The sequence below is a fragment of the Sebastes fasciatus genome, chromosome 10 (assembly GCF_043250625.1).
Source record: "Sebastes fasciatus isolate fSebFas1 chromosome 10, fSebFas1.pri, whole genome shotgun sequence".
In the NCBI taxonomy this organism is placed as follows: Eukaryota; Metazoa; Chordata; class Actinopteri; order Perciformes; family Sebastidae; genus Sebastes; species Sebastes fasciatus.
Window position 1 is genome coordinate 31,322,225 of NC_133804.1, and position 17,185 is coordinate 31,339,409.

Here is a 17,185-nt window from a genome sequence, read left to right on the forward strand (position 1 = left end):
TTTCAACACTAAAAATGTACCTCATGGTGGCGCTAGAAGAAAAGACTGGACCACTGAAGTCTGCAGGAATCATCCTCTGGGAGCAATGTGACTGCACTGCTAACTCGTCTAAAAAGAAACACGCTATTTGAATTACACAAAACATTCTTTTAATGGCGAGACAAAAAGGAACTGACAATCAGCCCCTGAGAATGTGTTGTTTAAATTATAAAAAGCAGTGATTAAAGCTGACAGACCCGTCTCAGGGACATGGACTAAGTTGACTCTTCTTCACTCTTCCTCCGTGAACAACAGTTGACATGTCTGTCAGTGAATCCAGCACCGACTGTTCCCACTACGCCTCACTAATGTGTACTCCTGCCAAAGACAAACACATTTCAACTCATAGATGTGATATCACGACTACTTATAGAGAGAGACGATACACGCTGAACCTGCTTTGCAGCTTTTAGTGACAATAAATAGGTTTTGGAGTTTAAGTGTTAGCCGCCTTTACTTAACTACTGCAGAATAACTTATTTCTTCATAAACATTGCTCTGCAAAGTTTACCACACATTGATCAAGATATTTTTTAACATGAACTGAAGAGTTGATAAATAGATCTGTTAACTGCTAAAGGAGCATCTGTTTATCATACTGCTGTATACATTATGAGCCTGTAATACCTCCATTACTGCTAATCGCTAAAGAAACTGCTTGGGCCTACAACTACGGTTTTCAATTCTCTTGCTGATTCAGATTCGAGGAAGACACCAAAGCTTTCAAGTAACGGGTTGGATCTCACAGGAGGGTTGTAGCTGCACTCATCAGTCCAGATTCAACAGTGAGGACGTCATCATCTGTGCCACTCGAGGCAGGAAGCATTTACAATCTGTACTGAAGGGAGGTGAACATAAAGCATGAGCTGGAAGAGAGTTCTTGACCTTGTACAGAGTCCAGGTGACCGAGAGCTGCAGCACTGGAAGCCCGTTTGCATTAAGGCAGATAGATGTGTAAACAGTCCTGGCTTTGAACCGGTTGTCTCTCTCTTGACGTGTATATGCACACACACACACACACACACACACAGGCACAGTGCACTCATAAGTGTGAGTGGTGCCCAGGGAGACAAACACTCCTTGTGTTGGGCTGAACTCAAAGTGAGTGTGCTCCGTGGACCATCCTCCTCTTCCTCACCACCTTTCCTTCAACACAGTTCTCAAAGATTGTGAGGAAAAAGCTCAGAGGACTTGTGCATTCAAACCACTCCATCAGCATCTAAAAAACACCCGGCAACGTTTTCAGGTGTCTTCTTAGCTGGAAGCCGTCTTTACGGGCTGTACGGCGGGGGCTTCTCATCGGGATGGTCGTGAGGAGGAGAGTAGCGTGGAGGGATCATGGTGGGCCACAGGTGGCTGGCTCCAGACTGGGAGTCATCTGACAGGGCTGAGGAGTCGGGGAACACGTAGGAGCCCTGCAGGAAAGACAAAAAAACATGTATTAGAGTGCCTTGTTGAAGAGTTGGGTTGGTAGTGCAAATGTTTTCTATTTGTTATATTTGTTGAAATTCTCCTTACATCCCGACAGCAATCGGCTGTGAGTACTAACAACAGTCATGTTCGTTGTTTACGTTCATAATGATAATTTTGGGGGAGGGTTTTTGGAGGGAAGCCTGAAGGGACGGACTGTCAGTGTTGCCGACTTGGCTACTTTCTCTCTAGATTTAGGGCCTTTTGGAGCTGCTGCTGCTGTGACTTTCATTGGAAAAGAGTTGGCAACACTGGGCTGGGTTTTTTTGGCTGGATCATTTTTAAATTCTAGTGTACTCTTGCAAGTTTCACAGCATTATGAACCCTACCCATAAGCTTTCAGAACAATCAATCAATCACTTTATGATGTGAAAGAGTCAGAAGGTGAAATCTGAAAGTCTTTCTTCTGCTTTTTTTAATCAACTGTTTCATTTTTCTGCAGACATTTACCCCCCTAATTACAATATTTTTAAGTTGACAGTGAGAGAAGAATAAGTGTGAGAACTAAGAAGACTATTGTCTGCAGTAACATACCTATTTATGCCATAATATTGCCTGATTAATTGCATGCACATTTCCTTTTTAAAAAAACATAATTTTGAATGAAACTCTTCATCTGAACTAGACGTCACTAATGACACAACTGGCAATAATACATCAATAACTGTTCTTCTCATGCAGACCCAAACACCGGCTCTGTACCTGCAGGTCGTAGGCAGTGTACGGCGGCAGGCAGGGGGCAGTGTTGTAGTAGGAGTTGAGGGTGGTGGTGGGTGGACGAGGCTGTGAGAGGACTGGAGCTGTGATGGCCTCTGGTTCAGATGTACTCTCTGAGGCAGCAGAGGGAATCTGACAAGGACGTGAGTAATATTGATCAGTTTCCATTAATTCATACACCAGAGAATTACAACACAAAAAGCCTTCACATCAGCTCATACTGACAAAACAAACCACAATTATTACAACGCTTTCAGCAGAATTTAAGCCCAGTTGTCCGACGCAGTGTCTTCTCTTCTTCGTTGGTAAATACCCACCAGGTCTTTGAAGCCTCCCAGTACTGCGGCAGTAATGATGCCCAGAAAGAGGGCAATGATGTTGAGGATCGTAGCGGACCACAACAGGTGATAGAGGTGCACCACGTCCTGGCAGCTCTTCACATCTGTGTATTCATGGTAGCCTCCGATCACCTCCACACGGCTGGACCAGTGGGTGGGATAGAGAGGGAAGAGGTACACAGTCAAGCCACAAATACAGTTTTTACCTCTTGTATTCAGGACACAATGAAAGACAAACAGGTTTTGATTTATAGAGATAAATGAGTCTATGAGAGCTGGAGAGACAGAGGACATGGAGGGGTGTCAAACATGCAGAGGAAATGGCACCCTAAAAACACATCTGTATGGTGATTTACATCATAAAGACTCTACACAATTACTTCATCACTAAAGGCCCTGACACACCAAGCCGACGGTCAGCCGACAAGACAGTTTGGGGCCGTTGTTGAGTGTCTTGTCGGCCTAGTTTTTGCTGTGTGACCAGCACCGTCTGCTCTAGTCTGCCCGTTTCTGAGTTTTTTTCAGCCGATTCAGCACGTTGAATCAGCGGCGGAGCTCTTCGGTGAGAGAAATCACTCTAATTGGCTGTTCAGCTTAAACGAATCAGTGCACGAGAAGAGAAACGGAAATGAGGAAAGTGAGCAAATGAGTAAAATCAAGAGGGCACACACAGAAGGCTCTTCTCATTTGTCATCTTCATCTGATCATTCCAGTACACGGATATTTTCACAACGACGTGGTCATCTGGAATGAAGCTAAGTGGTGAGTGAGAGTTGTGTGAAAATGGTCGGCAAACGCCGCTTTGTTTCATGTACGTATCATAACAACGGCTTGTATATCCGCCGGTCTTCCAATTTCCCTTTTTGAATGACAAATACAGACTATCGCTACCTGCTGGCGTGGAGAGTTATTTAATCTCATGCAGGCGCAGGACGTACGTGCTAACTGGCCATCGGCTGTAGTCTTTGCGGTGTGTTCAAATGCAACTTAACGGACGATGTGAGGCGACGCAACAGTCGGTTTTCATCGCCGCTCGTTCTTTGACGTCAGCTGGGAGTGTCTGGGCCTTTATCAAGAGGAAAAAACATGAGTTGATCATTAATGGCCAATATGGTTCTAGAAATAAAGGGGACCTACTTCCAAATCATGGATGATTTCCTAAACTTTTTCAAAACATCTTTATTCTGAAGTCCCATAAGAGGATGTTCTCTGAAACAAAGGTTAAAAGAAAAGAAACATTCTTGTTCTAATACGATCAACAATGCAGTGCAAAGAAATCTCCCACAAAAATGGCACAACGGTACACATCACAAATCCAAACAATCAAAGCAACAGAGCAAAGGAAGTAGCCACTGATTCAAAGGTTTATCAGCATACTCACTTCCCGCAGTTGTAGAGGTCGCAGCAGTAGCAGGTGTTGCCCTTCACATGCAGGTTACAGGATGTGCGCGACGATGTCTGACAGGGCACCTGAAGATCAAAAAAACGTTTCACTTTGGGTCGACTTCTGGCTCTTAACAATGTGCCTTCACAAGTTCAGGGCTAACACACACACTGAGGATGGATTCGTCATATTTCTGTGAACAGAAAGTCAAAATGTGTGTTTCTTACATCACGTTCAGATGACGTCTCACTGGAGTGATACTCACAGCGGCCGGCATACAGAGGCCTGAGGTCCTGCAGTACAAGAAACATCTTTATAGATTTCACTGCACAATTCACCGCTTGTCTTCTACGAACACACACCAAACAAAGAGACAAGAACTTGTTGTACATGATTAATGACTGCAATGTTAATCATGATTAAGGAAACTGTATCTTTCATTCATATAATATATATATATATATATAGTACCATCATTTGTATTACAATTATTATTATTATTGTTGTATTAACTTATTACTACACCTATATATTATTATTATTATTATTATTATTGTTATATTATTGTTGTTGTATTAACCTATACTACACCTATATATTATTATTATTAATGTTATTATTATTATTGTTGTATTAACCTATACTACACCTATATATTATTACTATTATTATTATTATTGTTATTATTATTATATCTTCTTATTATATCTTCTCATAGCATTTCTTACATCTTCTTGTATTATCATATTACAGCTATACTACTATTATACTGTTACATAACACTACTGTATCATACAGTATAATATACACTACTATATTTAACACTCTTGCACTATTTGCACTACCATTGGCACACTGTCACTTCACTGCTTTACTTATGTTATCTTATTTTTATTTTATTTTACTTTATTCTATTCAATTTGATCTGGTTTTAAGGTGTATCGGTGTTGGGACGTGTTGTTTAAGCTACTGGATGCCTAAATTTCCTTCGGGATCAATAAAGTATCCATCTATCTATCTATCTATCTATCAATTTTAGTGGTGAAATCAAACTTTATCAATCAAAACTGCTTAGAAAGCTGGTTAACAAGGCTGGATTATTAACTGGGTAAAACCACTGGGGACCCAGAAAATCCAGCTTCATTAGGTCAATTAGTTTGTGGTAATTTGATTGATTACAGATCTGTTTGGTTTTACTAACTCACTAAAACACAACATAAATGATAAGGACTTTTAGGCAGGCACCAAAAAATGTGATTAAATTCTGAACATCAAAAATGTATAAATAAATAAATGTATAAGTAAGGCTGCCCCCTCTGAGTTGAGTAGTTGACTAATCGGTCGTTTTGGTCTTAGTCAAATAATATTTCTTTATGGGATTATTCATTTTTTAATGCTTTTTCATGCTGAATAAACTCATGAGCACATCTCTGGTAAACACGAGATTTAAAGTGCTTTTGTGTGATTCTTTGTGGAGAAACTCAGTTTTACACATCTGTCGATTAAATCAACTAATGGATTAGTCAACATAATCGTATGAGGGTTTCTTTGGTCAAGGACAGCCCTAAATGTAACAAGTAGTCCCACAAAATGACAATATATAACCATCTGATGGCATCACACCATCTCTTCAGTCCTCTTTGTAGTTCAGAGTACAAAGAAACTGTCTGAAAATAAATTTTCCATTTCACTGACGCCACTGGCAAATGAAAACCTGCTAATGGTGCTGATCTCCATCTTCACCCGGCCATAACTTATTTTAACGTAATTGTTTTAAGAGTGCATTAGCGGTTATTTATTATTTTAAGCACTTTGCGTCATGGAGAATATAACCTCCCTCGACCACAAAATATATTTGTCTCGCTGAGAAAGGGTGCAGCAGCAGCTGGTGCAGCCGGCCATATGTGAGCAGAAGGGCATACTGTACGCTTTACTATATGCAGACAGAGTATATTAAGCTTTAATGGGGATGGCATTGATTAATCATCCTGTTGTAAGTCAGGGCATAAGTGTTATCCATATTCATAATTGATCAGTTTGTTTAAATAAGTAGAAGCTTCAGTGATACTTACAATGTGCCTCGCTGCAAACACTCCATCAACGATAGCACAGCAGAAGGCAGCCACCACTCCGAAACTGATGAAGACAATAGATGCCACTAACTGTGAAAGAAAACATCAGCTTCATCACTCTTCATCACTATAATATAATGACTATAAACTCAACTTAAGCTGGCACTATTTTGATTTTTAATTGCTTTTTAATTGGATTACATTCTCAACACTTTCTTTTATCATCCTGTACATGTGCTTCTCTCTGAGGATGAGTGATGGGATGTTGGTGGAGGGGGCAGCGTGGGCCGGGTAACGACAACAGTGACAGAGTGTCTGTGGTTGTCTTCTAGCTCCATTGGTGTTCGTGGCTGGCTCGGTGCCCGGCTCTTTATAGGCACTGCAACCTTTATTTCCTCCCCCTATTCACCTAACTCTCCTCCTTTCACTCCTCAATGAAAGACAGCATGTATTCAATTACACATCACCCCACCCTGCTGTCTGCAGCCAGCCCAGCGCGCAGGAGCGAGGCAGTGACACAACACATCCAACAGCTAGAGGTAGCAGGGATTTATGCCTGAGCCAAGATTTCTATGATGCTAACATGAATACATCCAGCAGCACATGATGTTTAAAGAGGACCTATTATGGCTTTTGTGCTTTTTCCCTTTCCTTTAAAGCCCAGACACACCAAGCCGACATCAGAGAACTAGCGGCGATGAAGGCCGACTTTTGCGTCGCCTCGCGTCGCCTTTGTCTTGGCCAGTTACCACGTACGTTCTGCGCCTGCGTGAGATGAAATAACTCTTCATACCAGCAAGTGGCGGTAGTCTGTATTCGTCATTCGAAAAGGGAAACAGGAAGACCGAGGACGGCAGATATACATGTCTCTGTGAAAATATCCGTGTATTGGAATGATCAGATGAGATGAAGATGACAAATGAGAAGAGCCTTCTGTGTGTGTCGTCTTGACTTTACTAGTTGGCTTGCTTTCCTAATGTCCGTTTCTCTTCTTGTCCACTCACACTTGTTGTGTCAGGGCTTTTAATGTGTTATATATTTTTTTTTTGTGCATGTAAAAGGTCTGCAAAGTTACAAGTCCAAAGTCCACGCCAAAGGGAGTTACTCTCCCCAACAGAAACACCGCTCCTGAATTGCCTGAAGTCCCGCCTTTTCTTCCGTAACGTGGTGATGTCACCAAGTAAAACATTTGCATAGTACCTGCCTAGCGACAAACACAGCTAGTTAGAGGTGGTTTGGTTGACCAATCACAACAGAGTGGACCATTTGACCAATCAGAGCATCATCTATTTGACTCTAAATGGGACCATAATTTACTAAATGAACATCATGCTGTATTGAAGAAGATAATAAATAAATATGCATCACAATTTCCCAGAAATTGTTTTGTCAAACCGTCCAAAATCCAAATATATTAAATTTACTATCATAAAAGACGACCTGTAAATATCACACTTATAAATAAATGAAGCGATTAATCGATTATAATACATTTTCTGTGGGTCAACTAATCATTTAAGCTCTACTGAAAATGTAATAATACAAAACTCCTGTGTGCCTCTAAAACCCCAAACCATAAAATAAATCAACACATTTTACTGTATGTAATAACCTTTTATGGGAAACAACATAACAGGAGCAGCGTGGCCATAGCTCGATCAGTAGTGGGACTCCAGCCATGAAAACTGCTGAGTTATGTGGAAAGGTGTCACGGTACAAACTCATTCTTCATCTCAGCCCTCACAGTCCTCGCCCGGCACCTCCCACCTGCTCCCTTCATCTGCAGTTTCCTACCCGACATTCCAGCGTGGATATCAGTCCTCCTCGACTTACACCCCATTTCTATTTCTGGCTGCCTCTCCCTTGAAGCCCAGGACACTTGCTCCGATACACAAACCTCTTCAACCCAAGAGGGACTCACAGTCTGGGTCGGGTCTGCTCCGTCTGTTATCACACTAACAACATAATCAGGCCTGTAAGGCTGTCGTAAGGTAATTGGGACTGATACGCAGTTTAATGAGAGTTTTCTGTGAGGGTAGAGACAAGGAGACACCAAACACTGAAAGTGATCTCAATGCACAGAGGTAATATAAATCCTCTTACCATCTGCCTCTTGTTGTCTATCAAATGAGAGCCGATGATTCCCAGAAAAGAGCCAAAGCCCAGCTGAAAACAGAGGAAAAGCTGTTAGGGCATTTATCGAATTTGACTAAAAAGCTTTGCTTTCACATCACAGTGAGATAAATAAGTGCATTTCAGCATGTTTACATTCTTATAAACTACTCACTTTTATAGATTTGCAAAATACTAAGACTGTCAAAGTTGCAAATTCGTTTCAACGCCACTAATTTCTTTAACGCAACTGATATTTGGAGGTTGTAGCAGGCTCAGAGTGAAGATACTGGCATCATATGAAACTACAAAACCTAAGGAATCCATCGATACCAACCATGTCATGCTAGCTTGTCACAAAGGAAGTTAAATAACGCTCCAAACTTACGCTAAATTTTTATCTCTGACCTCAAGATATGTGAATGAAAATGGGTTCTATGGGTTCCCACGAGTCTCCCCTTTGCCCACTTTATGATAATCACATGCAGTTTGGGGCAAGTCATAGTCAAGTCAGATTTGAGCATATTGTTTTATGCTAAATGCAGTACCTGAGAGGGTTTCTGGACAATATTTGTCATTGTTTTGTGTTGTTAATTGATTTCCAATAATAAATATATACATACATTTGCATAAAGAAAGCATATTTGCCCACTCCCATGTTGATGAGAGTATTAAATCTTGACAAATCTCCCTTTAAGGTACATTTTGAACAGATGAAAAAATGTGCAATTAATTTGCGGATAATCACGATTAACTATGGACAATTATGCGATTAATTGCGATTAAATATTTGAATTGATTGACAGCCCTACAAAATACATTTTACACTTTTATAAATTTCTGTACATTACATTATATTTTGATGATTTAAACACTGAATCTGGTGAATTTGAGGTAAAAGTTAGAAGAAGCATCTTTAGAAATGTAGCTGACGTATATTGGCTGCTTTCCTGGTCGCTCTTTACTTGAGGCAGAATGCTAAAAGCCGAGTACTGTGAAGAAAACACATTTACGGACTGAGATGCTTTACCCCACTCAGCCCATAATGACAGCGATGCTGAATAATGAATGTGGGGAAAGTTTACCCCTCAGAGACCTTCAGTAATTAGGTTCATCAGGAGCGGGAAGAGCTGGCTGGAAACACTCTCGGTTCACTCACATCTCACTCATTATGAACTCTGACAGGCCCTGATGCTGTTGCCTGCAGGTGTGAATGTGCACTCACAATGACTCCTGGGTAGTAGCCGCCCACTGTGATGTTCTGCGTCCTGGTGGTCGCCGCCAGGCCGAAGACGAGGATGAGCACCGACACGATGAGAAGCAACACCGTCACTATTATGGATTTCTTCTTCCTCCTTTTAAAGGAACCTACAAGACGACAAATGAGTGAACATTACTGCTGTGACGTGAACAGTAAAGTGATGTGAAATAAGAGGATGAGGCTGCAACTAGAATCCACCACGAGCATTAACACAAAGGGAAGTAGTTAAAGAGACAAATGACTGGACTGTCACAGTGACAATCAGTGGCCAGTTCTGTTGAAGTAGTTAGCTCTGAAAAGATCAATGACAGTGAGTAGTGAGTGAGATGTAGGCTAATTATCGTATTTGTGCGATCATTTTGCCCTCTGTACGATGTATGATCAATAATGTGCCATAGTGTACGATAATTTGACTATTTTGTGACGCTTACAATCTAATTTTAATTCATTTCCAGATGGATCCTACGTCTGTGTTTATGCTCCTCTTCTCACGTGACCTCTTTTCCATCCAACTGTTGAGTTGACAGTTGAATTAACTGTATTGGCATTACAACAAATATTGTTAGGAACTTGCACACGGTGAGCTCATAGTGCATCAGGACAGACATTCAACACAACATAATAAAAATACAACCATCATTTACATGAGAACATAATCAAATACACAACAAAATGTGCATTACACGAAAGTGAAATACCTCACCAAGTGTGAAGGGTTTGCAATTCATAACTCAAATAGCCTAAACATATTAACAATATGCATAATCAACTATAAAGACAACCAAAAACTAAAAACAAAAGTGCCAAAGGTTTACACCAGTCAAGGGTCAAACTGACTAAAGGAACGTACTTTTATTAAACCACTCAGATTTAAAACTCTCAGAGGGCATTTCTTTAAAGAGCTGCTGGCTGAAAATCATTTCTAACGATATTCAGGACGTTTTGATGAAGTCAAACATTATAAACTAAAGAGAGAGACGGGAGGGAGTGGCCGGTCATTTTAGATGCAGTCTTAACTATTTTCTCTAATGCATTTGTTTAGGGAAGTCCAAGACCAAAGAAATTCTTAGTCGACTAACACTCGTATGATTCTGTCTTTAATCAACAGATCTGTAAAACTGAGTTTCTCCACAAAGAATCACACTAAAGCACCACTTCACAGCTTGTGTTTACCAGAGATGTGCATACGTTAAATAAATAAAGTCATTCAGCATGAAAAAAGCATAAAAAAAATGACTACTTGACTGAAGAAATCTCAGGCGATCAAGACCAAAACGATCGATTAGTCGACTAATTGACAAAGAGGCTGCAGCCCTTCATTTGTTTCAGCCGTAGTCGGACCAATAAAGGAACATCCAACTGCTTCTGACTAATCTACTCCCGTCTATTTTCTTTTGCCTCTTCCTATTTTATTTATTCTGCAGTGTTCATTAAGCTCATCACAACATCATCACATTAAGAGATCATCCACGTCACCTCTATGTTCTAGAGTTGGCGAGCCACACACAGACGTCACTGCTACTGAACTATGATGCTCCGACCTGGAGATCAATAAGAACGCACTACACCGAGCAGGAAAGCAAATGGTTTCTGCTGAGTTTTCTCACCAGGGTGCCGGCATAATGACCGCCTCCATCTGAGATTAATGAGCTAGAGATATATGGACAATCTTGCAGAGGCACGGAGTTATATTACAATAGCAATTATATTGTGATGGGACCACATTTCCTCTGGGATTGTGTTCATTGTAACTCTGTATAGATTGTTTTCACTTCATGGTCTCAAATGGTAATTTACTGTTAATTGAAACAACACATGTGGCTGTTCTGCATCACTGATAATAATGAGAAATGTCTCATTTTCCCATCATATCACATCCCTTCAGTTTTAATCTCAGAGACCACATCAGTCAAGTGATATATCAAGTCAAATATCATATGAAATGCCAACAATTTTGCCACTTTATATATTATCTGATTGTCAATTGCGACTATTTTGACTGATATTGCAATTGAGAAATGATTTGCGATATTATTTTCACTGAAAACATATTAAAATGATTATGGTGAGATTTTTGCGGGGATCTCTACCAAACAAAGATGTTTTCTTAAGACTGTAGAATATGATGCATCTCTGTAGCACCACAATATTTAATTTAAATGATATTTTGACACACATTTCCCCTTTAACAAATATTGCAATTTCCTCCTCATCCTGCAATTTGAAAATTGCAGGATGCCATATTTTGATTTTGATAAAAGTTTTATTAATTGTGCAGCCCCACTTAAAATCATGCATGTCTAGATTTGTTTATTCCTGTAGGAGGTCTATTGAGACCATGGGACTATACATTCAAGTATGGGTACTGTAATTTGATTTACAGCAAATACTACTCATGTAGAAGTAAGATTACTTCTGTTTACTCAAATACCATTACAAAAGTAGATCTTTGAAGAACACTCCATGTAACAGAGGTACGGTCTGTGTGACATAACCATTTAGTATGATCACACTACCAACCAGTGGTGTAGTGACGGGTATAAACAGGTACATGGGGTATACCCACCTATTTTTCTGTTGGTTTAAAGTATACCTACATATCAACCAAAAAGCCATGAGAATATATAGAGTATACACATTTACTCCTGCTACACATTAGGGATGCATCGATACTGGATCGGATATCAGTGACAACGGGGCCGATCCATTCAACTCAGTTTTATGTTTATATACTATATACATTATTCACTGCAACTTTAATTCCTGTTTAACTTTTTCACCAATTTGTTGCTGCATCAAAAAAGGCCCACACTTTAAATGTAATTTCTGATAATTTTGAAGATTTTCACCAAGTCGCTGGTGTACGATTTTTTTATTTCAATAATAAAGAACAATTAAAAGGTCCCATATTGTAAAAAGTGAGATTTTAATGTCTTTTTTTAATTATAAAGCAGGTTTAAGTGCTGTATAAATACTGTGAAAGCATCAAAACGCTCAATCCATGGAGAAATACACACAGCCCGTATTCAGAAACTTCGCCTTTGAAACAAGCCGTCAAGATTTCTGTCATTTTGTGATGTCACAAATATACAATATTTAGAGCATTTCACAGTTTTAAACGTAGACGTTCTAAATGTGTCCCAGTTTATTTCCGGTTGCAGTGCATGTGAATGATATCAGCTGACAGGAAGTAAACATGGACCCAAACTGTTGCTTAGCAACGCAATTCCGTTGAAATGCACTAAAATGAAGCGATTCAGACAGAGGGTAAATACAGGTATATTCAGGCTGACAGTATGCGGAAAATAAAGTTTTTTTTAACATTAAAGCATGTAAACATGTTCTATTAGAAACAGAAATACTATTATTTATAATACTATAAATAACTATGAACCTGAAAAAAAGCAGAATATGGGACCTTTAAATAAATTGATATCTATGTATTTATTGGTCACATTTGCTTTACAAAAGTTAGAAAAGCAAAGTTTAAGTCAAGCCTGATGTTGCCTTACACATAAAGAATGATCCCAGTGACTTCCACACAGTAAGGCATACAGCTTAATAATCAAAGGCTGGTATTGGATCGGTGCTCGGTACCGGCTGATACCCAAAGCCCAGGTATCGGTGCATCCAGGGAATGACATTAGCACCTGCCACCTGCCAAATAACAGGGTAAATGTTGGCTGTGGCAGGTAGAAAATTCAGGTCACCTGCCACCATGGCAGACAGGTTTTCCTTATATTAAGAAATATTATTTTAAAAAAAAGCAATTCTAAAGCTTAAATTAAATATAGTCATGGATTAAGGTTACATGATATATTCAAAGATTCTGCAGTCTGGTACCACTGACTCAGTGTTTACAATTCTAAAGCGATCTACATAGATTTCAGAAGTGGCCGGTAGAAATGTTCAGTGACCTGCCACAGTGGCAGGTGAGGAAAAAGGTTAATTTCAGACCCTGGGTGCATCCCTACAAATACATCAACCTAGCAGTACACCCACCTCATCAACTACCACTACACCACTCTATCTATGCCTCTCCAGTCCAGTCTAGTGATGCTCTAATTAAAGTTTTCATTCTCAAACATTGTCTTACAATGAATAAGAAGTCCAAAGCAAACTTACATGGATGCTTCTAAATGTGTCTGACTACAACAATCTAGTAGGCTACTATCTAGTGAGAATTACCTGTTATGTGCAGCACTAACATGTACAAAAACCTGCCCATAATCAGTGTCATGCAGTGACCCATCAGAGCCAAACAATCCAGGCTGCTGGTTACTCAACGCTGCCGCACCTGCAGTGACGCGCTGCGGCCTGGACCAGAAACACACACACACACACACACACACACACAAACACACACACACAACCTGTCTGGTGGTGATGCAACGAGTGTTTTTGTCTGAGAGGAAAAAAACACATGCACTTACTGGTTATTAACCGAGAAAATAACACCTGTGACTGGTCTAAATATTAAGGAACACTTACAGCTCTCGGTGCTTAATGCAACCCCCTGCAGTGTGGTAAAGATAGTGTTTTATTTAATTGATAAAAACCTGCTGCAGACATGCTGTTGACCTTGCACACACACACACACACACACACACACCTACCTATGCTGGTCTCAGAGAGGGTCAGTCTGCTGGATTGGAGGCTCTGAGCTGCAGTAGGAGGAGGCATGCTGCTGCTGCAGGAGGTTTAACACAGTCGATCCTCTTGTAAATAATAATTAAAAAAAACCAATCACGACTTATTGTCTATATTTAGAGCCAGCTGTGCACAATCAGACGTTGTGCTCTCTTGCTGCATCATTCTCTGACAACAACATCTCCGTCCTCCACCGAGCCTCGTCTCACATCTCCCCGGGTCTGTTGATCCGTCAGTCGGTCTCTCTCCTCTCGGTGTGTCGGTGTCGGTCGGTCGGTGGTGTAGCTGCTGCTGCTGCTGGCTGTCTGCGCATGTCACAACATATACTCAAAAAACACAGTGTAACGATACTTAGCGAACATTGTATCAGTTTCCCCCGGTTGGTTTACACTGTAGCACCACCATGTGCGTTACTTCCGTTACAAACGTGTCAGTTTAAAGGGGACATTTTATGAAAAAGTGAGATTTTCATGTTTTTTTCATTATAAAGCAGGCTTAAAGGGACTGTTTGTAAGAATCATAAATGCGACACCTGTGGCCATTAAGTCAACGAAAGTCAGCGTCCTGTTGCTCGCGCTTGTGCTCGCTCTACATAGACATGAACGAGCATCGCTCAAAACAATGAGGAGACACACGTCAGCTAAAAGCACAATATCACTCTATATTTCAGCTGCTTGGCAGTAATGTTAGCTGACCAGACGAAGGTCTCTCCATGAATCAATGCTGATCCTAGTGTTGGCTTTTCCTGCCTCAGCCTCCCGACCGCGGCCGGAGGGAACGGGAGACACCGGAGTTTTGTTCGGAGACGATAACGTTTCTCGCTGCGGAGCCCCGTCACTTCACAAAACACGGGAAACCTCTGTTGGTCTGGAGGAGCTGCAGCAGTTATTTCTGCACAAACGTCCACTGTACATTCACTAGATATTCTCAGAGCTAAACTAACTCTTCTGCAGTGTGGAGTGAGCAGCATGCACGTGAGAGTGGAGCGAAAGAGCGAGAACGAGTGCAGTGTGTGAATGAAGGCAGGCAGGCAGGCAGAGGAGCAGAGACTCCGGCCCTGGAGACCAAAGCTACGGTCTCCCCCGCGTCCTCCGACCACGGCCAACACTGATTTGCAAGACAGGCTTCACTAGATAGAACTTTGCCGTTGGTCAAACAACAAAAAAAGAAAAAAAAGCCATGAAGTAGAGTATAGTATGTCATAAAAATATTTAAAAAGAAATATGAAGTAAAAGCCATTTTCTTTTTTTTTTCTTTTTTTGTTGTTTTTTACATTTATTCTTTGATATTTCAATATATTGATATTAATTGTTTGTTTTATTGACACAACAAACATGAATTACTTCTTTATTCTTTTCTTCCATTTACATGCATGTTCTTTTTAAATATCTATATATAGTAATTTGCTTAATGAATTGTATATATGTATATAGAGGAGTAAATAAAAGGCAGAGTGTGAGTTATTCTACAAGGGGTACAAAGTTCAGCCTGCTTTACATCACATAGAGTCAAATAAATCATGTTTAGTATGTTTAAACTCTCTTATACTGCTGTGTGTATGTGTCTGACATAGAGTTGGAAGCTGCTTGTCATGGTTTAGGAGAAAGTAAAAGCCCAGTTGACTTCAGGTCAGGGGGGACATATTTAGGCCGAGCATCGAGCGCCATCATCTGTCAGAAACACAACGTTGCGTTCAAGAGCTGTCAGACATTCAACTAGCAGCACATGAATTATCCAATAGTGTATATATATATATAAATAACCTGATATTTTCAGGTGGAATTTCATTTCATTCTCACTGTGCAATATCATTTTCCACTTGTGCAATTTTGTTAATAGTCTGTTTATTGTCAATACTGTATATACTGCTCCTATTTTTATACTTCCTTCTATTTAAATGGTTCATATTTTGTTACACTTTGTTTAGCTCTTTTTTTACTGTGTTAGCTGATGCATCTTGTTTCTTGCACTATCCCCTTTGCTGCTGTACACTGCACATCTCCCCACTGCGGGACTAATAAAGGAATATCTTATCTTATCTTATCCTACCTTATCTTATATATAGCTAATGTATATAGTATGTCACTGCACACTCTGCAATTGTATATAGTATGTTATTGTTATTCTATGTTCATATTTTATATTTTCTAAGCTAGTTGTAGTGGTCTGGTATATTTATAGTGTAATCTAATATATTGTGTATACTATAGATATTATCTCTAGGGTTATGTATATTTACTGTTCCTGTACGTTGCCTGGATAAACTGCTACGGTAACAAGAATTTCCCAAATTGGGATCAATAAAGTACATGTATCTATCCATCCCTCTATATTTTACTTTAGGTAAGCTATGAAGGTGGACAGCACTACTACTTAGTTTGTAGTAGCAGCATTAAAATGAGAAAATGTCAGATATGAGACTGAAAATGCACAGCAACCACACAAAAGAGGTAAAATGATCATGAAACCACACTGAGATATACATTTAGATAAAAAATAGGTTGCCTAAATTACAATTTTGAATAACTCCTTTTTACCTTTACTTGGTTGCAATTGTATTTGTCACATTCACAGGTCTATAGCTTCCTCTTTTTTTCTGGGAATTTGGGGGTTTTACCAATGACTAAATAATAACTAACTAATCAAATAAGATTCAGTGTTTCCCATCTGAAAGTTTATTCCATCTTGGCCCTGTTAAAAAAGTGTTTGATATATTATTTAGACCTTCATGTACTCAAGATAGCATTACAGAAAATGTCATTTGATTTGTTATATTTATTTAGTTAATTAAAAATACACAATTTAGTTAATACAATGTTAAAAAAGTACATACTTACTTGCTAAGGGTGGTTGCAGTTACAGTGAAAGACTTGGACACATGACCTCAGTATTCCTAAACCCTGCACCAACTAAAACCCAATAGCAACATTTTCCTCCAAAGCTGACATTATGAGAGTGATGATGACCTCTTGTGGAAGTTTCTTCAAAGGCAACAGAGTGTTTTTTGTGTGTGTGTGTGTGTGTGTGTGTGTGTGTGTGTGTGTGTGTGTGTGTGTGTGTGTGTGTGTGTGTGTGCAGGCCGACTGAAGGGCTGCTAATTTGATCTCAGCACTGTTTTCTAGGTAGCTATAACTTACTGTAC

At 39.8% G+C, this 17,185-nt stretch overlaps 1 protein-coding gene across 3 annotated transcripts; it reads right to left on the minus strand.

Annotated features, from left to right (window-relative positions):
* Nucleotides 1–108: 108 nt before the first annotated feature.
* Nucleotides 109–14,391, minus strand: tmem255a (transmembrane protein 255A). 3 transcript variants are annotated; one of them, XM_074649382.1, is made up of 10 exons: nt 14,010–14,391; nt 9,358–9,500; nt 8,124–8,186; nt 6,021–6,110; nt 4,176–4,241; nt 3,946–4,034; nt 3,700–3,773; nt 2,544–2,710; nt 2,212–2,358; nt 109–1,454 (listed from the first exon to the last, which is right to left on the minus strand). In XM_074649382.1, exons 1-10 carry the CDS (start codon nt 14,074–14,076, stop codon nt 1,311–1,313), a joined length of 1,050 nt encoding a protein of 349 aa, XP_074505483.1. In that variant the 5' UTR covers nt 14,077–14,391; the 3' UTR covers nt 109–1,310. The 3 variants fall into 3 exon arrangements, with proteins under 3 accessions (XP_074505483.1, XP_074505484.1, XP_074505485.1); XM_074649383.1 differs by having other exon boundaries at nt 2,544–2,706; nt 3,702–3,773; nt 14,010–14,388; XM_074649384.1 differs by lacking the exon at nt 3,700–3,773 and having other exon boundaries at nt 2,544–2,706; nt 14,010–14,389.
* Between the last annotated feature and the right edge of the window lie 2,794 nt (nt 14,392–17,185).